This window comes from Bos indicus, chromosome 14, assembly GCF_029378745.1.
Source record: "Bos indicus isolate NIAB-ARS_2022 breed Sahiwal x Tharparkar chromosome 14, NIAB-ARS_B.indTharparkar_mat_pri_1.0, whole genome shotgun sequence".
Lineage (NCBI taxonomy): Eukaryota > Metazoa > Chordata > Mammalia > Artiodactyla > Bovidae > Bos > Bos indicus.
In genome coordinates this window covers 1,370,177-1,395,387 of record NC_091773.1, presented here as the reverse complement: position 1 = coordinate 1,395,387, position 25,211 = coordinate 1,370,177, and the positions used below count along the sequence as shown (strand labels likewise).

Below are 25,211 nucleotides of genomic sequence, written 5' to 3'. Positions count from 1 at the left end.
TCCCTGCCCCGCCAGGTCCCTCTCAGCCTGGTCCAGGTGGCTCCAGGGTCTCGGTGCAGTCACTGCCCCTCACACCTACAGGACACGAGTTGCATCACAGGCACACACGTGGGCACAGACACCCCGAGCACTGAGTGCGCCCAAGGTCCCCAGGTGTGGTGAGGCGGTGGCCCTCCACCAGGTACCTCCCTCCTGGGCCCCCACGGGCTGCAGCAATCCTTCCGGTGAGGGCAGAGTTTCAGCCCCCAGCACCTATGGGGGCGGCGCCCTGCTAGAAGGGGGCGCCCTGAGGGGGCACGTGGGGGCCTCTGGTCTACTCTCCACAGGCTGCCTGCTTTCCTGCAGGAGGTCTGCTGCTGCTAAGTTGCTTCAGTCGCGTCCAACTCTGTGTGACCCCATAGACGGCAGCCCACCAGGCTCCCCATCCCTGGGATTCTCCAGGCAAGAACACTGGAGTGGGTTGCCATTGTCTGCATCCTCTCAAAAGCTTTCGGGAAAAGATTTGTCTCTAAACTCACACATGAGTGCTCCTCCTGTCTCTCCGAATAATTTCCAGGTCTTGTAGGTTCATTTGCCTTCTCCATTTTATCTTAGAGGGATAACTGGAGGAAAGAAGGGGGTGGGGAGGAAGGAAAGGGAAGGAGGGAGAAAAAGGAAACAGAAGAGGAAAGTGAAACCAGCCCGGCTCAGCGGCCGGCAGATGAGCCCGAGCAGGAGCCCAAGCTGCGCTTTGCGGTGGGGGTCACCCCTTTCCCAGGCCTCCCCAAGCCCCCACGCTGGATCCAGGCCCGGAGAACTGGGCTCTGGGAGGCCTGGGGTGCTGGAGGGAGCCTGGCTCCCTCCCCCTAAAGAATACTGTCAGGCCCGCAGCCCTCAACCTGCTTTCTCTGCCAGGAGGACTCCCCAGTGGTTCCTTAGGTGACAGCGGTGAAAACTAAGGTGCCCTCACCCACACCAGCCAGCGGCCGGCCCTCCCAAGCACGCAGACTCTGGGCTCCTCCTTGGCAAGCCCGGCAGGAACCCTCCTGGTGCCCCCTGGCCATGCTGCAGCCTCCCCAGCTACCCTTAATTCATCCCCATCCCTGCATTTCTGCTTCTCTCTGCAGCAGCAGTTTTGCTCACCGAGAGAAGCCTGCTCCCTCCCGGGCGGTTGGGGTGCTCAACCTGTGTTTGGGGATTTTGCTCCATTCCTCCCGGAGACCCAGCCTCCTGGTTCTAAGTTTCATTCTAAAGCAAAGAGGGAGGGGGCGGCCCTCGGTTTTGCTCTGCCTCTTGGTTTGAGACTCTGAGACCAACTCAGGTGATGTCCTCTCGGGAACCGCAGCTCTCCCAGCCCAGAGGAGGAGCTGGTGCCCCCAGACAGAATAGTGGGGTGCTCTGCCGAGGCCGGCGGGCTCCAAACATGCAAACCACAGGGTTCACCAGACCCTGCCCCAATCCCAGTGTGAACCGAGGTACTGGCCAAGCATCCTGCGCTGACTCCAGCCCCCCAGGGCGAAGTTTCCAGGGTGCTGCCCTGCCTGTTGCTCCCACAGTCCAGGCCTTGGTCCTGCAGGTGGGAGACCGCAGGCTCAGAAGAGCTGAGGACAGCGCTTGCCCTGCCCAGGACACATCGTGCTACCAAGGGTGGCCTTTAGCCCGGGGTTTCGTTGGGCTGTCGTGGGGGTCGGGGCCTCACCCTGCGGCCTCCTCCCCACGGGGCAGCTCGGGGGCAGGTTCCTACCGGTCGGGCCCTGGCAGCAGCCTTTTTAAACAACTCCGGCCACTCCCCGCTTCAACAGGGGTGGGTCACCTGGAGCTAAGGCAGGGCTTAGTTTGGGAAACTCCTTTTCTTTCTATTCAGGAAGAAATATGGCAGAAACGAAAACCACAGAAAAACCAGCCAGGCTCCAATAACTTTTGGATCTAAATGAATTTATTTTGTGTGTGTGTGTTTTTCTTTCCTCAGTTTCGTAGCAAATGAAAAAAGAACCCAACGAAATCCCACAGCACAACAAAACTTGCAAGGAGTTGGTATCTCCCGGGCCCCCCACGAGCAGGCGTGGAAGGAGCCCAGGCCGGGGTGCAGGGTGCAGTCAGGGGCTGGGGGCTTAAAGGGGCCAGAACTCGGCCTTCCCTCCCTCTTCTGGCCACTCCAAAAGTGATCAGGTTGTTTAAAAAAGAATCCACAAACAAAACGAAATACATTTTAAATTAAAATAAAATTATACACTTTCTCCACCGGACTCCATGCCAGGAGATTCAGGCGAAACCTCCTCTTAAAAAAAATTTTTTTTTCTGCTAGAAATACTGTGCATTACTTTTTTTTTTTTTTCACTTCTCTTGAGGGTTAAAATAAGATATACTTCCCCAGGAGCCATAAATACGATCTGGTGCATAGAGAAATAGCAGCACGGAAGTCCCGGCCAGCTCCCACCCCCCTCCCCCCACCCCGGAGTACAGTAGGGCAGCAGGACTGAACACAGCATAGATAATGCTCCTCCACGTCAATCTCTAGGGGACGCCAGTGGCAGGGTGGGGGGCAGGCGGGCAAGCGGGCAGGCAGGGGCCAGGACCCTCCGAGCGAGCGACACATGCTGGGACACACGGACATCCGAGGGCAACCCCGGCGGGAAGAAGGGAGCTTCTCCGGGGTTTCCTTTTCTGATCACCGAGCAAAATAAATATAAATACTTCGAAAATAAGTACCGCTTCGAAAAGGAGTACAAAAGGCCTGGGTAGGGAGGCCAAAAGAAAGGAGACCAAGGGTGCAGGGCGGCGCCGGCTGCCCGTGGCGGTCCGGGTGAGGTCGGGCGCACAACCGCGCTCCACGTATGTACAAGCGGACGCCAGGAAGGACTTCGACCCGGTCCAGCTTCCTGGGAGTCGCCGTGCTCCGAGCAGAGGAACTGGAACAGCGTCGGGATGGCGACCCGGGAAGGTGCGCAAGCCGGGAGAGAGGAGACCGCGCTGAGGGACGGGCCTCTGTCCGGCGCCTGCAGACAAGCCGCGCGGGGCCGGCCCGGCCGGAGGCGGTGGCACTCACGCGGGGGCCGGCGCGCTGGGGAGGCTCGGCGCGGCCGTGCGTCCTCGCCCTGAGCTGCGGAGTCCAAGTCCAGGCCCCCGGCCGCCCGCGCGAGCCTCTACTCGGCGGTGGCGCGGGCTCTGGGCCCCGCGCTCACAGGAAGAAGTCGGGCGCGCCCTTGGCCCCGCCCGGCCCGGCCTGCGGCGGCGAGGACTCCCGCGGGAAGCCGGCCCCGCCCGCGCCCCCGGGGCCGCCCCGGCCGGCCAGCTTCTCGTATTTCTCCTTGTACAGGTCCCGCTCCTTGGCCAGGCGCCCCACCTCCAGCTTCAGCTGCTCCACCTGGCTCTGGAGCTGGCACTTCTCGCTCTCCAGAATGTGCCGCTGCTGCACCCGCTTGAAGCGGCACGACTGCGCGTAGCCGCGGTTCTTAAGCGTGCGCCGCTTCTGCTTCAGCCGGATGACCTCCTCCTTGCTGAAGCCGCGGAGCTGCCTGTTCAGCTCGCGCACGGACATGGACACCAGCTGGTCGTCGGAGAAGCGCTCCTCCAAGCGCACGTGGTGGGTTGTGCCGCCGCCGCCGTGGCCCGCGCCGCCGTGGTGGTGGTGGTGATGGTGGTGGGGCGCGTGGTGGTGGTGGTGGGCGGCGTGGTGGGTGCCGTGGTGGTGGCCAGCGCCCATGTCGTCCGCGCCGCCGCCGCCCGCGAAGCCCTGGCCCCGGAAGGCCTCGTAGGCCGCAGCGGCCGCTGGGTGGTGCGCGCCGTGGTGCCCAGCGTGGTGGCCGCTTCCGATGAGCGCCTCCACCGCGTCCTCGGGCGTCAGGTTGAGGGCCTCGGGGTTAAGGTGGTGCTGATAGCCACTCATCCAGTACAGATCCTCCAGCGCCGGCTTCCCCGAGGCGCCCCCGACGGCGCCGGGGCCCCCACTCGCCTGCCCCGGGGTGGCCCCGGCCTGCGCCGCGCCGCCGCCGCCCCCCGCGCCGCCGCTGGTGCCGGGGCTGGGCGCGCAGAAGCTGGGCGAAGAGGGCACGGAGGAACACGGCGTGCTGAGCGGCGTCGAGGACAGCGAGCCGGGTGGCAGTCGGTGGCAAAAGCGCTCGGCCTCGGGCGGCTCCTTCTTCACCTCGAACTTCATCAGGTCGAAATCGTTCACGTACTCGATGGCCAGCGGGCTGCTGGGCAGCTCGGCGCCCATCGCCAGCTCCGTGGCCATCGCCTGGGGGGCCCCGCCGCCTCGCCCGGCTGAGCCCCGACGGGAGGCGGGGCCGGGGGGGGCGAGCCGCGGGCCTGTCCCCCCCCTTCGCTTCCCACGGGCGGTGGGTCCGGGCAGCGAGAGGCGCGGGCTCCGAGCCGAAGCGCGAAGGGAAAAGTTTCACTCGGCCAACTCTGGGGTGGCCAATGGGGACGCCGCCAGTAGGGCCTCTCGCGCAACCCTGGGTCGCTCCCCAGCGGATGCAGGCCGTCCGCGGTCCCCTGTACACCCCCCCCCCCCCCCACCCCGCTCCGCCAGCGGCCCGGCGATGGCCGGGCGGGCGGCGGTGCAGCCACCGCCTCGGGCTACTCGGGTTCCCCGCGCTCCGCCCGCGAACGGCCGGCCCCGCCTCTACCGCCAAGCTCCGCGCCGCGCGCTCCCTTTTATAGGGCCGGGCGCCTGGGCCCGCCTCTCTGGGAGGAGTACGCGCCTCCGGGCCAATAAGAGCCCCAGACCCGTCGCCTAATTTGAATATCCCCATGGCAACCAGGAGCCCAGCTGTCAGTCTCCTGCAGGGAACAGCTGTGGGAAGGGGTGGTGACCCGCTGCCCGGGAGAGGAGGGGCAGGGCCCTCTGGTGGCCACCTCGGGGGGCTGCACGGGAAGGGCCTGGGGAGCTGGGGGCGCGCGGGCGGCGCGGGGCCTTGCCTGCGGCCTCCGATGCCTCGCGTCCTCCACGGAGTGGCCAGAGCTTCGGGGATCGGGGCGAGGGGTGCTCCTTGGTGACCTCGTCCCCCCGCCGCCGGCTGACCGTGACCCCGCAGCCCCTTCCCAAGATTTTTTCCGTCGGTCCATCGGGGAGCCCGCGTTCAGCCTGCTAGCGTAGTGGCGCCGGGACATTCCGGCCTCTCGACACGGGTGACGCTGCGCGGCCTGGCCGGGCGCTGCGCGGGAGCGCTGGTTATTTTTAGCTTCGCGGTTCAGGCGGGTTCAGGAATTTAGTCAACAAAGTTGTTGGCACCTCGGTGCGGCGGGATTCACCGCCGGGCGCCCGGTGCCCCCGCTATACGGTGCAGGTGCAGAGGGAGTCGCGCGCGGAGCAGCGAAGGTGGGGTCAGGGACCGGAGCGTGGGGGCCGGAGCCTGCGCGGCTGGTGGGACTTGAGGCTCAGGGGCTGGACCGACCCGGCACGGGCGGGGCGCGGGAGCTGTCCCAAGGCCGGAGGGCTGCCAGGCCTACACCACGTTAGGAATCGGCCCCCAGCTGCCCATCCGCCGAGATCTGGCCTCCTGGCGGAGAATGGGGCTCAGAGCTAGGTGCGGGCGGGGATGGGGGTCGGGCGCAGGTGGGAGGCCTCCAACGCGAGAAGCCTTAAGAGCCGGACTAGGGGACCAGAGGTGGCCGGTTACCCAGGGCTTGGTGACTGGGTAGTAATCTGTAGAGCCGCGGGTGTGCCCAGAGCAGGGGCCTTCTAGGGTCAACTGAGATGGGGCCATGACCCAGAGAGCCCTCCCCCCATTCTCTATACTATCATATGACTTCTACAGTTTAACTCATTCTTAAATGCAACCAACCATCTGTGCACAGAAGGAAAAGTCTGGAGGGACTACGGGCAGGACGTCACCAGGGGCAGCCTAGCCATGTGCTGGGGGCATTTATCTATCAGGGCTTCTACCTGGTTCCTCACAAGTGTCTAGTATTTTGTAAGAAGAAAACTGTCGCAATGGCAAGTGAAACCTCACTTTTTAATGTCCATGGGGGTGACCCCGCTCCTCTCTCCTCTCCTCTCCCCTCCCACAGGGATGAACCCAGCCTGGGTGCTCAGGGACATGTGTTGCCAGGTTAGGGGGCTCCCTTTAAAGCCCTCTTGAAAGAGATGGGAATACCAGACCACCTGACCTGCCTCCAGAAAACCTGTATGCAGGTCAGGAAGCAACAGTTAGAACTGGACAGGGAACAACAGACTGGTTCCAAATAGGAAAAGGAGTACGTCAAGGCTGTATATTGTCACCCTGCTGATTTAACTTATATGCAGAGTACATCATGAGAAACGCTGGGCTGGATGAAGCACAAGCTGGAATCAAGATTGCCGGGAGAGATATCAATAACCTCAGATATGCAGATGATACCACCCTTATGGCAGAGAGTGAAGAGGAACTAAAGAGCCTCCTGATGAAAGTGAAAGTGGAGAGTGAAAAGGTTGACTTAGAGCTCAACATTCAGAAAATGAAGATCATGGCATCCAGTCCCATCACATCATGGCAAATAGATGGGGAAACATTGGAAACAGTGGCTGACTTTATTTTTCTGGGCTCCAAAATCACTGTGGATGGTGACTGCAGCCATGAAATTAAAAGACGCTTGCTCCTTGGAAGGAAAGTTACAACCTAGACAGCATATTAAAAAGCAGAGACATTACTTTGTCAAAAAAGGTCCGTCTAGTCAAAGCTATGGTTTTTCCAATGTTGTGTATGGATGTGAGAGTTGGATTATAAAGAAAGCTGAGCGCCGAAGAATTCATGCTTTTGAACTGTGGTGTTGGAGAAGACTCTTGAGAGTCCCTTGGACTGCAAGGAGATCCAGTCCATCCTAAAGATCAGTCCTAGGTGTTCATTGGAAGGACTGATGTTGAAGCTGAAACTCCAATACTTTGGCCACCTGATGTGAAGAGCTGACTCATTTGAAAAGACTCAGATGCTGGGAAAGATTGAGAGTAGGAGAAGGGACGACAGAGGATGAGATGGTTGGATGGCATCACTGACTCAATGGACATGGATTTGGGTGGACTCCGGGAGTTGGTGATGGACAGGGAGGCCTGGCGTGCTGCAGTTCATGGGGTCACAGAGTCGGACATGACTGAGCAACTGAACTGAAATGAACTGAAAGCACTTGGCGTTCAGAGGGAAGCCACAGCTCAGAGGGGAGACGCTGCGTGGCAAGCTGGTGGTCCATATGCCCGTCTGAGATGGAGCGAGCCCTTGCACTGGCCACCTGGCCTCTGCTCCTCATGGCATGGCTTCAGCCAGGCCACTGGACCAGGCAAGAGTGTGGTTCCAAGCTCGGGAAGGTGCTGGGTGGAGCCAGGCTGGTGCAGGTGGGGGTCCTCCTCACAGCTCCTGGCCCCAGGCCAAGGGCCACCGACTGCAGCCATTGCCGAGCTCTGCGGCATCCCCAGTCCCACCCAGTCACCACGCCTTGTCCTGAGAGGTGCAGTAAGGCTGCTAAAGCCAGGGAGGCCTTGCAGAACAGCCCCTCCCTATCCCAAACCTCCTCAAGGCCTGCGCTCAGCCACACTAAGTCAGGGACACCTGCCCACATCTGGCCCCAAAATGTGGTGCTCAAGGGTGCTGGGCCAGAGCCAGCCAGCCCCTTGCCCAGTCACACTCACAGGCCTTTCATTGTCTGTCCCCAGGGGAGAGGGACCCAGTGCAGGGCCGGCTGCAAAGACTGCACTCAGAACTGGGAACAGACACAAGGGCCTTCGGGCAACCTGGAACCAAGCAAGGCACCCATGTCCCCAACTGCCTTGGGCCCTCGGTAAGTTCTCCAGTCCTGGGCTTGATCTCAGGTCAGACTGGCTTCCCAGAAGGTGTCTGGGCCTGCAGGCCTGGGCTAAGCTCTCGGGAGCAGGAGCCCTGGAAGGTGGAGGGGCCCTGAGTCTGCTCCCTGGCTTCTCGTGGTGGCAGCTGAGCCCTCCTCTGTCCTGAGTCACTGCCAGGGGGCTGGGAAAGGGGCTGAGCGCCCCTGTACACAGGCCCCAACCCCCCGGCGCCCCACTCTACAGGCGAGACGGGCTCTTCCCAGCCCAGGGAAAGTCTGCCCCTTCTTGACTTTGGTTGTGGGCTTCAGGCTCGCTCCTTTCTCTTCAGAAACCTCCTCTTCGCCACTTGCTGGCCTGGGACCTGGCAAGTTCAAGGAGGGGCTGTCAGCTGGGTCTCAGAGGCAGAGGCTACGAGAGCCCAGAGCTACCTCCTCTCTGCCATGAAAGGCTCGCAGGCCCCAGAGACGGCACTCAGGAGTGGTGCAGGCCCAGCCGTGGCTCCCTCGACCAGCAGTGGAGCCGGCAGAGGATGCGCCAATTCCATGTGGCCCAGAAAAGGCTCCCTTTCTTCCTCGCCCTCTGGGGACCTCCCTGCCCGCCCAGCAAACAACCAGCGCTTGGAGCCAGGGAGCCACAGGGACTGTGTGGAGGCTCCTCAGTAAATACACGCACGTGTCTTTACTGAGCAGTTCTGTGTGCCAGGCAGCCTGTCCAGGGGCAGCTTCCAGCACCTTCCGCCAGGGAGGTGGCCCAGGGGTCCCTGGTAGGAAACAGGCACTCGTGGGCTCTGCAGTGGACAGGTTGTCCTGGGTGCAGTTGGACCATGGCGGCTGGGAGGACTTGAAGGCTGAGGGACTGGTGGCCGGCAGACGATGGGGCCGTAGCCGGACCAGTATCCGCACACGGTGGCTGACTGATTGGGCTTCCTCACAGCGTGGCGGCTGGTTCTCAGCGTGAGCGTCCAAGGGAGTCAGGCAGATATGCTTGGCATTTTCGTGAGGGGTGGCAGTGCTCATATCCAAGGGGCACAGACACCATCCCCCATGGAGTATGTAGGAAAAACTACACAGTCACAGCATCTCTGGAAAATACAATCTACCCGAGAACGGGTGAGAGAACAGAAAATAAACCATAAAATAGAAAGTGAACTACACAGCACGTCTGTGCAGGAGATCAGCATAAGTCCAGCGCCTGCAGGCAGTGTTGTCGTCCAGAGTCCTGTGGGGCTACCGTCTCAAGGTCGTGGCAAGGGCGGGTCAGGTGGGGGGCGGCACTGTTGTCTGAAGGCTTCTCTGGGGAAGATGCTCCCAAGCTCTCTCAGACTGTCGGGACCATTTCTTGGCATCTGAGGAGCCAAGACCCCAGGCCGCCCTGGCTTCCCACGCCTGATGACTGCCCTAGCGAATCCAGGCAGATGGAGGGGGCCCTACAGAACGGGAGACGGGAAAGGCCGAGGGGCCTGGCCTGATGTGGGGTGGGGATTAGAGTCTGGGGGGGCGGCCCCTCTGGGGACCCTGGAACCACCCTCGGGCAGCACAGTGCCAAGGTCCCAGCTCAGTGCCCTAGACTCTCGACAAGTCCAGCTGCAGGGTGCGCACGCCATCACAGCACTGCGCTGCAGGGTCTGCCCAGGCCCAGTGGTCACCCAGCCGCCCAGCCTCATGGGAGTCACAAGACGAGGCCACAGTAGTCCCTGTTGGGAACGGAGGCCCCGCTCTCCAGGCGGGGCTTAGAGGTGCTACACAAGCTCAGGCCCAGCTCTAGACCCGGCAGCCCCGCTGTCCCGCCAGGGGCTCCTTCCTGGGCTCAGACAGTGAGGGGTGGGTGCCTTCCCCACCCACCACGGTCAGTCAGGCTGCAGAGGAGCCGGGAGAGGCAGGCCCCTCCCTGAGACCCACACGGGGGCACTTTCGGGCCCCCACGTCAGATGCCTCCCCCGAGCCCCGCAGCCCAGATCCCGAGGCCCTGCTGGCCACACGACCTCGGGGCTCACCTGAGGGCCCACCCTGCCCACGGGAGGGGTGCTTCACGGTCACGGTGCGAGCCCCGCAGCCCTCACAGGAGGCTCCCTGTCCTTGGGGCCATCACCTGAGAGGCTGCACCAGGGCGAAGGGCAGTCCACGGGGCCACAGGCCTGGGGTGGCAGCAGGTACCTGTGAAGGGGACAAAGGGGCAGGGCCTGCCTGGACTCCACGGCCCTCACGCAGTCGGGGCTGGTGGGGACGATGGGCCCTTCCTCCCGGGGGCCCAGCTGATCTGCCCTTAGCACAGGGAGCCCACAGTGACGGTGACCCCCTCCCCTGCTGGGAGCAGGGAGTCTGACCAGGCTGAGCCGGAGGCTGACCGGTCCTCAGCGGGTCACGGGGTGTGGGCCCGCAGGGCAGGGGCCCAGGAGCACAGGCAGCTGTGGGCAGGGCTACCCCCATGCTCTGGGGCGCCCAGCCCTTCCTAAGCCTTCCCTGCGGGCCCGCAGCTGTCAGGCCGGCTGCCTCAGGGTCGTGGGCTGTGCCGTGAGCAGTGGGCCCGGGTACAGGAAGTACACCTGAGGAGGTGGAGCGGCCGGGGAGGCCCTGGAGAACAGCGCTGGTCCCAGCCAGGTGCTGGGTGCCCAACAGGAGGGGCCCAGCACCCACTGGTCTGTCGGGAGCGCCTCGCGTAATGGAAACACCTGCCCACCTCCTGTCCAGCTGGTGTCTGTCTCACAGTCTGGGGTCCCCTCCTTTACTATGGAGGGAAGAGCAGGGAGGTCAATCGGATGGGAGAAACAAACACCCGAGTCTCCCTCGGTCTCCCGTCTCTCCAGGCGGGGGAGGGAGACTCGAACCTCGGTCCTCCCGTCGTCAGAGGTCCTTCTGTCCCTCTGTGGTGGAGCTGACCGTGGGCATCAAGGACAGCCTAGGCAGGAAGTGGGGGAGGCCTCGGTGGCCCCCAGGCTGCACCCCGGTGCCTGCTCCTCCTGCCAGCCTAGGCCAGGAGGAGGAGCTGGGCAAGGGGCTCAGCCCTGGCCCAGGGCACTCGGCCAGGCAGGCTGCTGCCCCTGCTCTGCAGGTTCCTCACTGTCAGCACTCAGCTCCCTGCTGGGCTGTGGGCCCGTTCTTCGCAGTCAGGTCTGAGTCCAGTGTCCAGCAGCCTGCTGAACTAGCACAGATCAGGCCCCAGAGACAGGGCTCGGGGCCCCGGGCGGAGGTGCCAGCGATCGGCACAGGACAGCGGGAACCCTGCTCTGCTGGACAGCGGGCCCCCGCACGCTGAGGCCGGGAGCCCTGCCCTGCTGGACAGCGGGTCCCTGCACGCTGAGGCCGGGACCCCTGCCCTGCTGGACAGCGGGCCCCCGCACGCTGAGGCCGGGACCCCTGCCCTGCTGGACAGCGGGTCCCTGCACGCTGAGGCCAGGCGGGCCCCTCTCCACGGCCCCGCCTGGCTCTCGTCATCTGTGGGACCTCGCCTCGTCTGGAGCCAGGGAGGGCCAAGGGGCCTTCTTCGGTCAGAGGGACCCTCAAGGAGGCAGTGTGTTCAGAGGCCTGGGCTGCCCCTGTCAGCCAGAGTTGGACAGCGCTCTTCCCACTGGGGCCGGAAGAAGCAGCGGGACGACGAGCAGCCACACAGCCGACTCCCCTGTGGTCAACTGCAGGAGTCGTGTGGGGCTGTGGGCAGGGGAGCCCGAGGGCGCCCCGCCTACAGGGTGGTTTGTGGCACAGGTCCCTGCTGCAGCCGACTGACTGGCGGGGATGGAGGCAGGCGGGGGCAGGGGCACCCTAGGAGTGTGGCTGCAGGCAGGTGCTCGAAGGGAGCACACCTCACTTGCCTGGGGGTGAGGGGCAGATACCCTGAGCGGCCCGGCTCCACTCCAGGCCTTGGCAGTGGGGGGCTACCAGCCAGGGCTGCATCCTGTCAGGGCCCCGGGCTGAGGTCATCACTCTCAGCCAGCTTGCCCAGGTGCCCTGGGACTGGAGACAGCTCAGGGGGCGATGAGCTGTCCACTCTGTCCGGCAGCCCTGGCCTGTCCCTGGCCCTACTCTGGCCCAGCTGCTCTCCTGAGAGGCCCGGGGAAGGGGCTCTGGAGGAGAGATCTGCTTGGGGGAGGCCCTCTGGCCCCAGCCTGTTGCCTCCAGTCCCCAGGGCCTGCCCAGGCCTCTCCCAACCATAAAGCACACTGGCCTGGCCATGGGGGACAGGCGGCCTCAGCCCTGAGCCACCCTGGGGTGGCAGGGAAGGGGCCCACATCCCTACCCAGAGGCCGGGCCAGGTGGGCAGGTTGGGGGGGCCCTGGAGGAGGCTCTGGGGCGTACCCCTCACCTTCCCCTCAACCTCAGGCCTCCAGGTCCCCCCGGAGTCGCATCCTGGGGGAGGCTCTGGGACCCCTGGGCCCTGTGCATCCACCTGCGCTGTGCTCAGCAGGCCAGGCAGCAGCAGCAACGGTCGGGACAGCCAAGCAGACACAGGACAGAACCTTTATTGCTGAACACAAAGTACCCGCCAGGGAGGCCCGCCCGGCAGTCTCAGGAGGCCTGTGGGAGGACAGGGCAGACATCGCACGGGGGAGCCCTGCCAGGCACCTCTCAGGGCAAGGCTGAAGGCCCAGGGGTGGGGAAGTGGTGGAGCCCAGCCTGAGGGGGGCCAGGCGTGGGCACTGGTCACACAGGGCTGAAAGCCAGGTGGGCAGGGGGACAGCCCTGCCACCCCTGGGGGCGCTCCGTGGCAGGCGGCCCCTCATCCGGGGCGGTGGCGGGCGGAGCCTCCTTCCTCTTGGGATGGGGCTGAGGTAGGCGCAGGCTGGCCCCCTGGACCCTCACAGACGCGGCTTGATGTGCAGCGACTTCCCTGTTCCAAGAAGGCCAAAGGTCAGGCACAGGAGGGCTCCCTCAAGGCCTCTGGGTCAGGGGTTGCTCGAAACTGGGAGGGGCTGGGACACCACCCAGTGGCCCGGGGTCCCGCGTGGAGCAGGTCCAGGCCTGGCCATGGGCAGTGGGCTGCCCCACAGGAGCCCCGCAGCCTGCAGCTGAGCCCTGAGCACCGGGTGCCGGTGGCTCGCACACACCGCTCAGGCTCACGCGGGGACAGGTGTCTGGCGCTGCCAGACGGCGCCTTCCACACGGAAACCCAAGGTGTGTGTGAGCAGCTGCTGGGGGCCCCGAGGCCCCAGGGACCAGCCAGGGCTGCTGGGCTGGGGTGGGAGAGGCTGCCGCCCTGGGCCCCACCCCCACTGGGCACCCCGGTGCCTCTCCTCACCAAGGACACTACTGGTGGCCTCATAGGCCGGCAAACCAGCCCACAGGCCAGCACTGTCCACGTGCCCCCTGCAAGCTCGCAACTCCTCCTGGGATCCCACTGCAGGGCCGAGGACCCCAGTCACCTGCTCAGCCAGCCATAGCCCCGGGCCCCTCAGGCCCCCAGGAAGCCGGCAAGGCCTGAGCAGGGAAGGACGGTTGCTGGGCTCCGTCTGTGGAGGTCGACAGTCACCACTTCCCCGCCCCTGCTTCCTCTGATTCTAGGCCTGGTTGCAGGGTTTCTCATCGTAATTAAAAACAAAAATTAAAACACTGGTGGCTTGGGGCTATCTGCTCCTTCCTCCCGCCCTCAGGGTGTCCTGCCCACGGAGGGCCTGGCCGCAGCTTGGCGCCCCTGGCTCGGGGGCTGAGCAGGCAGCGTGCGAGCTCGCTCAGCAGAGCTGGGAGAAGAGGCTGCGGCAAGCATCTCCCATTAACGTTACGACCGTGAAATATGACAATAAAATGATAGCCGTATGGTCGCAAATTTGCAGCCCGCCGAGCTGCGTGGGGTTTATCGTCACTCAAACGCGCAGAGAGCTGTAAAATGTTTACAGAAAGGGTCGTTTGCAGCCATAAAATCCTCTTTTCTCTCCTAAACAAGGCTGAGTGGAGCCATTTACCAAGCCCCAAATGTTCATCGGGGGAGAGGAAACATCTGTTCTCTCCAGGAGTGTGCGGTGATCTTCCAGAACAAATTAACAGAAATGGGTGCTTTCTAATTAAATCAGCCCTCGGCTGGGCGGTCTGTGAGCGGTGCTCTGCGCCCGCACCTCGCGCCCGCCCTGTGGGCCTGCAGGCGCGCACCTGCCATGCCAGAGACCGTGCCGCCGGCTCCCTGGGACCAGCAGGCCCCCCAGGCTGACCCACAGGCCTGAGGTGTGCGCCGCCAGAGCTGGGCTGCCTACCTGAGTCCTTGGAGGAGGCGCTCCTGGGGGCCTGGGCCCTGGGCTGGCCTCCAGGGCTGGGCGAGGACTGCAGGGCGATGAAGGAGGGCAGCTTGGAGAGGCCGCCGGAGCCAGCTCCCGCTGAGGCCTCAGCCGCCTGCAGACACAGCTCCTCTGGCTCCAAGGACAGGGAGGCGGAGGGGGGGCAGGGAGAGGAGGGGGAGGGGGAAGAGGAGGAGGAGGGGGAGGGGGAGGAGGGGGAGGGGGAGGCCGCAGCTAACACCCGTGGGGAGGAGGGGGGTGAGGTCGAGCCAGCAGCCATGGAGCTGGGGGGGCTGGACATCCGTCTGGCGGGGCGCAGGGCGGCCGAGGGCTTCCTGTAGGAACGGGAGGGGAGCGGGGTGTGAGGCGGGTGGCGTGGGGCAGGCGAGGTCCAGAGGGTGCTGGCCCACCATCTGTACACCATCCGTCCACCCCCCACCCATCCCTGCCCAGCAGCTATCAGGCACTGCCACGCAGGTTCAAGGCGGGCCTGTGGGCCGAGGACAGACTGGTGACACTTAAGGGCCTCCAGCAGCTGCACGCTGATGCTGTCCTCACCTCCTGGAGCCTTCCCCGTCCACACGGGTTCCCACACGCGCAGGCAGGGGAGCACACCGTGGGGCCCAGCCACGAGTGTCGCTTAGGACCTCCCCTGCCCCTGGAGATTGGGGTGGGTCAGGGATGCTCTCCGCTCGTCCAGCCTGAGGACCGGGGGTGGGGCACCTCTGGAGGTCACTTCACCAACTTTGGACAGAGGTTTTTTGGGGGGTGTGAAGCCCCCAGAGCTGGGCGGGGATGCAGGGCTCCCTCCTGCCCCCACCCCAAGCTTACACATGCCGCACCCACAGTCCCCGTCACCTGGGCCCGTGGCTGGTAGAAGCCCTGCTCCTGGGGGGCGTGTTGCCAGGCTCCGGGGCTGTGGGGGTGGCTGCTCGCCGGCCCAGGCGCTTCGGGTTGCGGTGGAGCAGCTGGCACTGGGCACCGCGGGGGCACACGCCCCGGCGGGAGAAGTCGGGGCACAGCAGCGTGTGCTTCTTCTTGCACTGCGGGAGGAGGGCACAGCTGGGTGAGCCGGTGGAGACCGCAGCACCACGCAGGGGGCCCGCCTGCTTCGCCCAGTGGGGCTCACGCGGAAGGGTTCCTGTTGGGGGTCTGAGGTCCTCAGGCCAGAGAGGCCCCAGGGCGCTCACCCCTACCCATCTCAAAGATAGGAAGGGTCAGTCTGAGGGTCAAGGGCACTTCCCTGGTTGTACCAGCACCACCCAGCCTGGCCCTGGGCCTGGACTGAGGCTGGGGTGCGGATTCCCAGGGAGCTACCTCCTCCTCCTGACTGCAGCCCACCTGTCCTGGCAGAGGACCAGGGTGGGGGGCACCCCACGGAGGGTGCACTGTCAGGCAGGCCGGGGCAACAGATGGCCTCAGCTCTGCCCACCAGGCCCACAGGGAGCACAGAGCCTGGACCCAAGGCCCGCCTCTCCATGGCCCCCCTGCCCCAAGGCAGGAACTGTAGCCCTACCGTGTGCCTGCTTCTTGCCTGGTCCTCCTAGAGGAAGGGGCCTATTCTCCCACCCCCAAGAGCTGGCTCAGTGGGCCCCACCCAGGAGGAGGAAGCCACCCTCATGCTGACCAGGTGACAGGTGACATGCTAGAAAGAGACCCAGATGGAAACCCCTGCAAGCAGAGCCCCAAAACCACCCCGTGTGCACTCAGTCAGCTCCATTGTGTCTGACTCTGTGCGAGCCCATGGACTGTAGCCCGCCAGGCTCCTCTGTCCATGGGATCTCCAGGCAAGAACACCCAGAGTCAAGTTTAAAACCAGCCCTGGTGCCTGAGCAGCTCGAGGGTGCCCCCTGGCACAGCCACTGGAAGTGTCATGGCAACAGCCTTGAGACCACTTCCTTCTGGACCCGTCACCCCCACTGGGCACGTGTCCTCAGAGCCCCAGATGTCGGCCTGGCTCCCAGCACGCGGGACAAGGCTGGCCGAGGACCCCACGGAGCCTGTGCCCATTCTGTGAGCAGGATCTGGGCACTGACCCCATTCTTGTTCCCACACCTGGCCCTCACTTGCCACCCAGGAACTAGAGGCCCTTCACACTGGTGCCCGGGGCTGGTGTGAAGACAGGCAGGTAGCACCCCTGCACCTGGACGGCTACCCCTCCCTGTGCTGGGGAGACCCAGCCCTGCTCCCCAACGCCTGCTCCCCCAGCCCCCGAGTCAAGGGCCCTCTGCCCTGAATCCCAGTGGTCCCCTCGGTGGTATATGCTGCAGCGGGCTCTCCTGGGCAGGCAGAGGGATGGGCAGGCCCTCTGTGTGGAGAGCCCACCCTGGGCTGGGTGCAGAGAGGTGGCCGGCGGGTGCTGTCTCTGTGCCGTCCCATGGTGGCCATGAGCCCCGCCGCTGCTCTGAGCCCAGGCGGCTCAACAGGAGCAACACACGGGAGGCGGGACCTGGCACAGAGGGACCCGGTAAAAGGCAGCACCTCGGTTTCCTCTGGGACTGCACGCTGACATCTGTGAGCCACTGGGTCACGTACACTCGTTCCAGCTGTTTCTGTCTCACTTTCTTACAGCGGCACTAGAAACTGTGAAATCCCACATGCAGCTCACATCCAGTTGACTGTGGGACTAGAGATGGCTGGTCTGAACTGACCGTCCTCCCAGAGCAACCCAAATCTAGGCTCAAATGTAAAGAACCTTCTGAAATCATCCAAGAACTCCTGAGCAGGTGAAATGATGGAGGAACGTCTACTGGGTGCAGGGCTGGTCTCAGACCTCAGCCCCCGCCATCCTTAGTGCAAGGCTGCCGAGGAAAAAGCAAACCCCACACCCCTGCCCCTGCCCCATGTGCCCCGCAGAGCTGGAAGTAAGGAAAATTCCTGGGATTATAGACTGCCAGGCTCCTCTGTTCATGGAATTCCCCGGCAAGAAAACTGGAGTGGATTGCCATTTCCTTCTCCAGTGTATCTTCCAGACACAAGGATTGAACCCGGGTCTCTTGCATTACAGGCAGATGCTTTACCATCTGAGCTACTAGGGAAGCCTGGAAATAAAGAAAGTTAGTGCTAAATAATGCGTCAGTCAGTCAAGAAGCAACAGAAACTAGGTGATATTTAAAACCAAATGACAACACTAAAACAACTCATCAAAGTTGATGGACTGGAGCTAAAGGAGCGCTTGGAGCAAAGCCCTCAGCCTCGGAGTCTTACATTAGCAAAGACGAAACACCTCAAAGTCAGAGGAAAACAGAAAAACAAAGAAAGCAGAGAGAAGGACATAGAGAGAAAAGGAACATATAAACAATATTAGGAATGACAGAAGTGCCGTTAACTGCTGGTGCTGCAGAAGGGGACACAATGAACAAATTTTATGCCAATAAATTTGAAAACACAGACAAAATCTACAAATTCTAGAAAAACTGCCAAAATCTGACATTAAATCTGAATGAATATAGACCATAAAGGAATTTGAATCAGTAGTTAAACAAGGCAAGCGCCAGCCCAGGGTTTCACGGTGGTTCTACCAGCTATTCAAGAATGCACTACCCAACCTCCCATGAACCAGCCCACAGAAGAGGACAGCAGAGAACACTCAGCTCAGTCTACGCAGCCAGAGGGGTCTTAAACCTGGAACCTGACCGCAGCGAGATGATCAAACAACCTTTAGGCCAATTGCATGAACAATGACTCACATTCTACACAAATCATAAATAAACTGAAATGTGTAAAAAATGAGTCCTGAAATGTGTAAAAAGACCATGTTAGGACCAAGCTGAGTTTATCTCAGGAATGCAAGGTTAGTTTAACGTTAGAAAACCAGGGAATAGAAATCAGCACATTAGCAACCTAAGAGAAAGGAACCATGTGATCACCTTGAGAGGCAAGAAAGAAGAGCATCATGGAAGTCAGAATCAACAAAAGTTTAGCAGATTAGCAATAGAAGGGAGCTTCCTTAGCTTAATACAGAACCTTCACGAAACCATCATCATCATTCACCAAGGGGTGCAGCTGGAAGCCCACAGCTATGAGTTACTATCTTACTGGGCTTATAGGCAGGGCAGAAAAAGAAACTCAAAGGAAGAAAATACAGTCATTATTTGCAAAAGATATGATTGTTTATGTAGAAAAACCCAAAAGACTAAGTCCCATGGATGAATTATTACAATTACTAATATAATTTAGCAAGACTGCTGGAAACAAAATCAGTATTAAAAATCGTATGTCCGTTACCAATGAACAGTAAGAAAATAACATTTAAAAACAAGCTTTTTATAATAATAATAAATGTGAGAGAAATAAACTTAACAGAGATAAGACCAGCAAGAATTTTATCAAATGACATCAAAGGCGAGTCTGTGTCACTAGAGACAGCGCATTGATCATACATAGGAGATTCACTGTAGAGACCGGTGAGACCAGTTCTCACCAAACCTAAGGCACAGATTCAAGTCAACCCGAATCCAAATTCCAACTCTAAAAACCTTACCTGGCATTTAAAATACATTTCTGGAAGGATAAAGGGGAAAGAACAGCTAAAATAACCACAAGGAAGAAAAAAGTGAAGAAATCTGCTTCCTTGTTATGACTTATCCCAAAGCTCAAATAACCGACAAAGGTCCCTGTAGTCAAAGCTGTGGTTTTTCCAGGAGTCATGTATGGATGTGAGAGTTGGACCACGAGGCTGAGTACTGAAGAACTGATGCTTTTGAACTGTGGTGCTGGAAAAGACTCTTGAGAGTCCCTTGGGCTGCAGGGCGATCAAACCAATCAATAATAAAGAAAATCAAGCCTGAATATTCACTGGAAGGACTCATGTTGAAACTGAAGCCCCAGTACTTAGGCCACCTGATGCCAAGAGCCAACTCAATGGAAAAGGCCCTGATGCTGGGAAAGACTGAAGGCAGGAGGAGAAGGAGGTGACAGAGGATGAGTTGGCTGGATGGCATCACTGACTCAACGCACATCAGTTTGAACAAGCTCCAGGAGATAGTGATGGACAGGGAAGCCTGGCATGCTGTAGTCCATGGGGTCGCGAAGAGTCAGACACGCCTGAGCTACTGAACAACAACAACCTGGGACTGTTAAATGAGACCCGGACTAGTGTAACAGCCAGGAGCCCAGGTAAGACCCGGACGAGTGTAACAGCCAAGAGCCCAGGTAAGACCCGGACTAGTGTAACAGCCAGGAGCCCAGGTAAGACCCGGACTAGTGTAACAGCCAAGAGCCCAGGTAAGACCCGGACGAGTGTAACAGCCAGGAGCCCAGGTAAGACCCGGACGAGTGTAACAGCCAGGAGCCCAGGTAAGACCCGGACTAGTGTAACAGCCAGGAGCCCAGGTAAGACCCGGACGAGTGTAACAGCCAGGAGCCCAGGTAAGACCCGGACGAGTGTAACAGCCAGGAGCCCAGGTAAGACCCGGACTAGTGTAACAGCCAAGAGCCCAGGCTGCAGTCGGCACTGACTGCACACCAGGAGCTGCTGGCATGCGAACAGGGCATGTGGTGGGCTGACTGTAAAGTTACACGCAGATTTCTTACTGTGTTGGGGGGTTGGTATTCAAGGGTCAGCTGTATAGTACAGAGATTGAATCAGTAATCATAAAACCTCCCAATCAAGAAAAGCCCGAGACTAGATGGTTTCAACAGGTGAATCCTACTAAACATGTAAAGAATTAACACCTATTCTTTTCAAATTCCTCCAAAAACACAGAAGATGAGAGAATACTTCCTAACACACAACAGCCAAAACAATCTACCAGGCTAGCCTTACCTTGGTTCCAAAAGCATACAGAGATACTACAAGAAAAGGAAATTACAGATCAATATTATTATGGATACAGATGTCAAAATCCTCAACAAAATACTACAAAACTGGACTAGTGGCATATTAAAAAGATTATAGACTATGATCCAGTGGGATTTATTCTCAGAATGCAAAGATGGTTCAACATCCAAAAATCAATCAGTATATTTGTGATTGATCGATGTGGTCAGTATGTCTGATTGACTAGCTTAATAGAATGAAGGGGAAAAAACCCACATGATTATCTCAACTGATACAAAAAAGATTTGGGCAAATAGCTATAAGATTCCACCTATGTTAAATACCTAGAATAGGCACATTCATGGAGACAAAATGTTGATTTGTGGCTGTCAGGAGGTGGTGAGGAGGGGACAGGGAGTCATTGCCAACTGTTTAGAGATTCTGTTGGGGGATGAAAAAGTTTTGGAAACAGATAGTGGTGGTTGTATAATATTGTCAATGTAATTAATACCACTGAACTATACACTTAAAAACGGCAAATTCTGCTAAAATTAAAAATGTAATGCACCAAAACCCACAGTATTGTGCACTTAAATGGGTGATTTGTATGGGATATGAGTTCTATCTCAGTAAAGCTGTGAAGATTAGAAAAGACTCTGATGCTGGGAAAAACTAAAGGCAGGGGGAGAAGGGGATGACGACAGAGGATGAGATGGTTGGAAGGCATCACCGACTCGATGGACGTGAGTTTGAGTAAGCTCCGGGAGCTGGTGATGGACAGGGAAGCCTGGCATGCTGCATTCCACGGGGTCGCAAAAAGTCAGACACGATTCAGCGACTGAACTGAACGGATACAGAGACACTGTCTGTGACTTCCAAGAAAGACGTCCAGAGGACAAGGCGCTTCTGTGCGTCAGGAGGCGGCGGGGGTGGGCCGCTGACACGGTGGAGGACAGAGGGAGAAGGAAGTCGTGGAGAGCGGGCCAGGCACCATAAGGGCAGGGGAGTCGCTGTCGCTACAGAGGTGGCTGCAGATGATACCCACGCTCGGGTCTGCTCTGCGCCAGGAGGGGCTGGAGGCGCGGTGCTCCAGGCCCAGGCAGGGCTGGACCTCCGGCCAGAAAGCACCCTGGGGATGTGTGAGCAGCGCGAGTCTGGTGGGCGTGCCGGGCGACAGCGCCATAGACACCCGAGCAGGCTGGCCGGGGCGGAGGGCAGTGCTGGAACACCCGCCCTCGGTGTCTCCCCGACACGCGTGTGGATTCAACAGCAAGCCATCAGGGGAGCCCACCACCAGCACCAGGAGTGGCGGAGCAAGCATGAGGCGGTCGCTGTGACATCCGGCGGCTCACGGAGGCTGGCCGTGTCCCCGAGTATCCTGAGAGTCCGGAGGGACAAACTGAGGAGATGAGAGAGGCTGACCAGTGAGCCCCAGACCCAGGAGCAGCACGTGGCCCTGAAAAGGTGAAGGACACGGATCTACTCCAGCTTAAATCATTCACAAGAAAAGGGGACATGTGTCTTTAACAAGCCAGCGCTTTATGAAGCAAGGTTAACAATTCCACTTGATTCAGTGGAATATTATAAACTCTCTGGGGCCCATCTGAGGACTTCCACTTCAGGAGCAAGGTGACGACTCAGCACTTTTTATATTATTTAGAGAATAAAATTAACCCTTGCCGGCCCAGGCTGCTGCCTCCGCCCCTGCCGGATCCGGCCTGCTCAGCGCTTTTCCCATCTATAATTACAAGCCGCTATCCATCATGTGGCAGCCACGCAGCGCCCACACGCTGAAACACACGCAGTAAGCACTTCCACTAATAGAAGCAGAACTTAAATATTGCCTTGATATTTTCATTTACATTGGAATCTTTTACAATAATCACCCACAGCCTCCATGGGGGTCCTGCGCCCCCACCTCACCCCACCTGGGCTGCTCTGGAGTCACCAGCCGGGCCCCACCTCTGCAGGAGGGGCCTCCTCGGGGGGCCCCAGAGTGCTGTGCACAGGCCAGCAGGGGAGCAGCTGTGCTCCCATCGTGCTCCCCACAGGGTGAAGCCCAGCCCGGAATAGGGAGCTGGCCTGCAGAGACACGCGCTCCCCGGGCTCAGGGCCAGCCCTGCTCCCCCAGGGCAGCCCACAAGCCCTGAGGCAGGGTGGTCACTCACGAGCATCTGCGGACGAGGCAGCGGGCTTTGCTGAGGCCCCTGGGCTGGTGAGGAGGCTCCCTCTAGGGCACCAGGACCCGCTGCCCAGGGGGCCCACCCCGGCCCACAGGGGTGTCAGCTGTCAGCTGTCGATGGGCAGGTGGGGAGGACAGGCCGGCAAAGCAGGGTGGGCCTGGCCCCCGGGCCAGCTCCTCACCCCCAGTGCCCCTCCACCCCATGCCCCTTACCTTGGCACCCAGAGGGCAGTAGCCTTTCAGGAAGTCGGTGCAGACCTCCGCCTTGCGGGACACATACACATGGCTGTAGGGGCAGCTGCTGTTGCTGCAGATGCCCTTCAGGAAGTAGGAGCAGACAGGCATCTGCAGGGCGGGAGGCAGTGAGGCCCAGGGCAGCGCCCCCAGCCTCCCTCCTTGCCCCACCTCACAGGCAGGGGCACCAGGACCCGAGGGGCCCACCCAGGGCTCCATCACCAGGCGTGAGCCACAGAGAGACTGGCCCACCCCAAAGTGAGACCCCCAGCCTCCCCGGGGGCGACGCCGCTCAGGCCTGCGATCACGTGAGGACAGAGATGGGGACTCAGCCAGCAGGACAGCTCAGGCCCAGATGTGCTGTCCCCAAGTCCGCCACCTGCCCCGAGCCTGCCTGGTCTGGGCTGCGGGACTTTCGGGGCGGGGGGAGGCGGGGGGGCGCGGCCTGGAGGCGCCGGCACCTAGAAAAGCAGGGCAGGGGAGAAGGGGGGCAGCGTGCGGGTGCCCCAGCAGGGTGACGGCCTACAGGACCTGACACCCAGCAGGCTTTCCAGCTGCCCGGCACGTGGGCACCGGCAGCGTCTGTGAGCTGGAGACCTGACTCGGAGCAGCCCTTGCAGGGGCTCTGCTGGCACTGACTGTGGGTGGGCACCGTAGGGGCCTGGCAGAGGGCAGGCCGGCCCAGGGAGACCTGGTGGGGGACACAGGTGGGCAGCAGGGAAGCGAGGCCTGAGGGCCAGTGGAGGTGGAGAGGGGAGGTTGTGTCTCTTGCCCACACCAACCTCTGCACTTGGGGCCCTTGGGGTGAGCCCTGCCCCCTGCAGACCAGCCTCCTAGGGGGGAACCCTGCCAGGAGCTCACACAGCTGTGGCCCTGCAGGTCTCACGCCGCCTGCCTATCCCAGGCTCTCCCTGCGCTGTCAGCCCTGCCTGCCCTGTCCATGTGGTGCCCACTGCACCCACCGAGCGCTCTCCTGCCTCCAGAGGACACACGGGGGGCTTCACTTTTCTGGCAGGAGGTGGGGGTGTGTGTGGGGGGGTTGGAGAGTGGGGGGTATGACTAGCCGAGGAGGGAAGGAGGGAGGAAGCAGAGAAACAAAGGGTGATTTAGCGAGGAGAGTTTATTTTTAATTGTCTTTTAACTGCAGCGCAGAGGGGAGCGGCCGGCCTGGGGCTGGTGGAGCTGCGGCTGCAGACAATTCCCTTAATGTGCGTTTTGATACAGGGCCCAAATTAGCGCTAATAAAAAGGGATAATAAAGCCAACTCTTGCACCAAACGGAACTCCTCCTAGCTGTCAGCGCCGCTATCAAGAGGAAACTGCATTCTCATTTCAATTAACCTTGTTTGCACCCACCACGTCCACACAAATAACAATAACATTAATTCAGGGCGCTGGTGCGGGGCGTCCGCCTCAGACAGCTCAGAGCCTGCGCCGGCTCCAAAGCCGGAGCTAATGAACCCGAAACTCGACGTGAATTTCCAAATTGCTCACAACAGAGTTTCGAAGCTCTATTAGGGAGAAAATGCTGATTCTTCCCAAGTTCCTCAAGGGGAAAAGCTGTAGCAGCAGCAGCGCCTCCCCGGGCCCGCAGCGACCCCCCCTTGGGGCCGGCAGGACACCCGCAGCCAGCAGGGACCCCTGACCTCAGCTGCCCAGCCGCCCGCGCTGGGGGAAGCCCAGCTGTGCGCCTCCCTCTCCCACGGCCGGCCCCCCCTGGCGCACTTGGGAGGGGTGCTGGGCGTGTAGGGGATGGCAGAGGGGCCCAGGCGGGCCGAGCAGGGTGGAGGGGGGCAGCCTTGGGGCTGCTCCGGCCCGCAGGCACGGGGGAAGCTCACCTTCTCCTTGGAGACGTGGTGGGAGAAGGGGCAGGTCCCGTCCGTCTTCTTGCAGGTGCCCCGGACAAACCTGCGCACACAGGGCGGGTCTGAGGGGCGGGAGCCCAGGGCAGCCGTGGCCCCCCGCCACCCCCCGCCGCCCCGCACCCGCCTGGGGGTGGGGGACGCACCTGGTGCACACAGCCACCTTCTCGGGGTCGTGGACGTAGGGGCAGCGCTCGCCGCGGTTGCACCGGCCGAAGCGGTTGTAGTACATGCAGTACTCCTCCTTCCGCCGCCGCCGCCGCTGCCGCGCCTGCCGCACGATGGCCAGGCTGCGCTGCACGGCCCGGCTGGGGGCAGGGAGAGAGCCGTGAGCCCCTGCAGGCAGGGAGGCCGGGGAGCCCCCCAACCCCGAGGCACATACCTGGCCAGGGAGCGGCTGCAGCTGCTGGCAGGGTCCAAGCGGCCTGTGGGAGGAGGGGCTGGGTCACGCCAGGCCCACCGCCCGCCCGGAGCTCTGCCCTCCCCCTGCTCACCAGCCAGGCCACCCGGGCCAGGGCACGGCGGAAGCCAAGGGGATCCGGCAGAGGCCACCCTGGTGTCTGGCCAGTGGTCCTGCCTCAGAGCGGGTGGTCACAGGAACGGGGTGGCGGGGCCTCCCTGCTACCTCCCTCTGCTTGGAGCAGAGCCCAGGGACGTGGGACCTGAGTAGGGTCTGGGAATGCCACTCGGTTTTGCAGCAGCTAAGAACGGCTTGTTTAAAGCACTGTGAAACAGAAGCTGAGAAGTATATGGCCGCAAATGCTGAAACCCTCCACAAATGCTGAAACCCACCAGAAGATGGGTGTCCCCTGCCTGGAAACCAGACTCCCAGATGGCCTGAGGAGCAGGCTGCGGGCTGGCCTGCCTCACGCGGCTCCAAAGCCCTGGCAGGCACCCAGCTCCTAAAACTGTGTTGGTATCCTGTAAGACACTCCTCAAAACCCCAAGTGTGCAGACCAAGCAGGGCCTCTCTGAGGTCACTGACTGTGGCCCGAAGGGGAGTCTGTGGTGACAGGAAGGCAGGTGGACACATGGCCAGGCTCGCCTGCAGAGGGGGCGTCCAGCCTGACACGCAGCTCCCGCCTGCCATTTACATACCCGGGCAGTCCCCAGGACCGAGGCGGGCAGGCAGGGTGAGAGCCGCTCGGGACAGCCACAGTTCCTCAACACACACGTGACCCTCCCCAGACCAGATCAAGTTTCCCACAGGCAGCTGCTGAAATGGAGTCGCGGCAGGAGGCACAA

At 61.1% G+C, this 25,211-nt stretch overlaps 2 protein-coding genes across 2 annotated transcripts in view; both read right to left on the bottom strand.

The window, feature by feature from the left end:
• Positions 1–1,897: 1,897 nt before the first annotated feature.
• On the bottom strand, positions 1,898–10,888 carry MAFA (MAF bZIP transcription factor A). The gene is made up of 3 exons (XM_070802264.1): positions 10,557–10,888; positions 9,726–10,456; positions 1,898–9,077 (listed from the first exon to the last, which is right to left on the bottom strand). Exon 3 carries the CDS (start codon positions 4,211–4,213, stop codon positions 3,158–3,160), a length of 1,056 nt encoding a protein of 351 aa, XP_070658365.1. The 5' UTR covers positions 4,214–9,077; positions 9,726–10,456; positions 10,557–10,888; the 3' UTR covers positions 1,898–3,157.
• A 1,281-nt stretch (positions 10,889–12,169) lies between these two features.
• ZC3H3 (zinc finger CCCH-type containing 3) overlaps positions 12,170–25,211 on the bottom strand; it is a 63,628-nt gene continuing 50,586 nt past the window's right edge. Inside the window, exons 6-12 of the mRNA XM_019973392.2 lie at positions 24,349–24,391; positions 24,113–24,274; positions 23,943–24,012; positions 22,085–22,216; positions 14,787–14,971; positions 13,908–14,263; positions 12,170–12,553 (exon numbers count right to left, since the gene is read on the bottom strand). Of these exons, the coding sequence (XP_019828951.2) occupies positions 12,522–12,553; positions 13,908–14,263; positions 14,787–14,971; positions 22,085–22,216; positions 23,943–24,012; positions 24,113–24,274; positions 24,349–24,391 (980 nt within the window). The 3' untranslated portion in view covers positions 12,170–12,521. The remainder of the gene's footprint in view (positions 12,554–13,907; positions 14,264–14,786; positions 14,972–22,084; positions 22,217–23,942; positions 24,013–24,112; positions 24,275–24,348; positions 24,392–25,211) is intronic.

What these genes read in the sequence shown, in the direction of transcription:
- MAFA (XM_070802264.1), bottom strand. Translation starts at nt 4,213, where the DNA reads ATGGCCACGGAGCTGGCGATGGGCGCCGAGCTGCCCAGCAGCCCGCTG.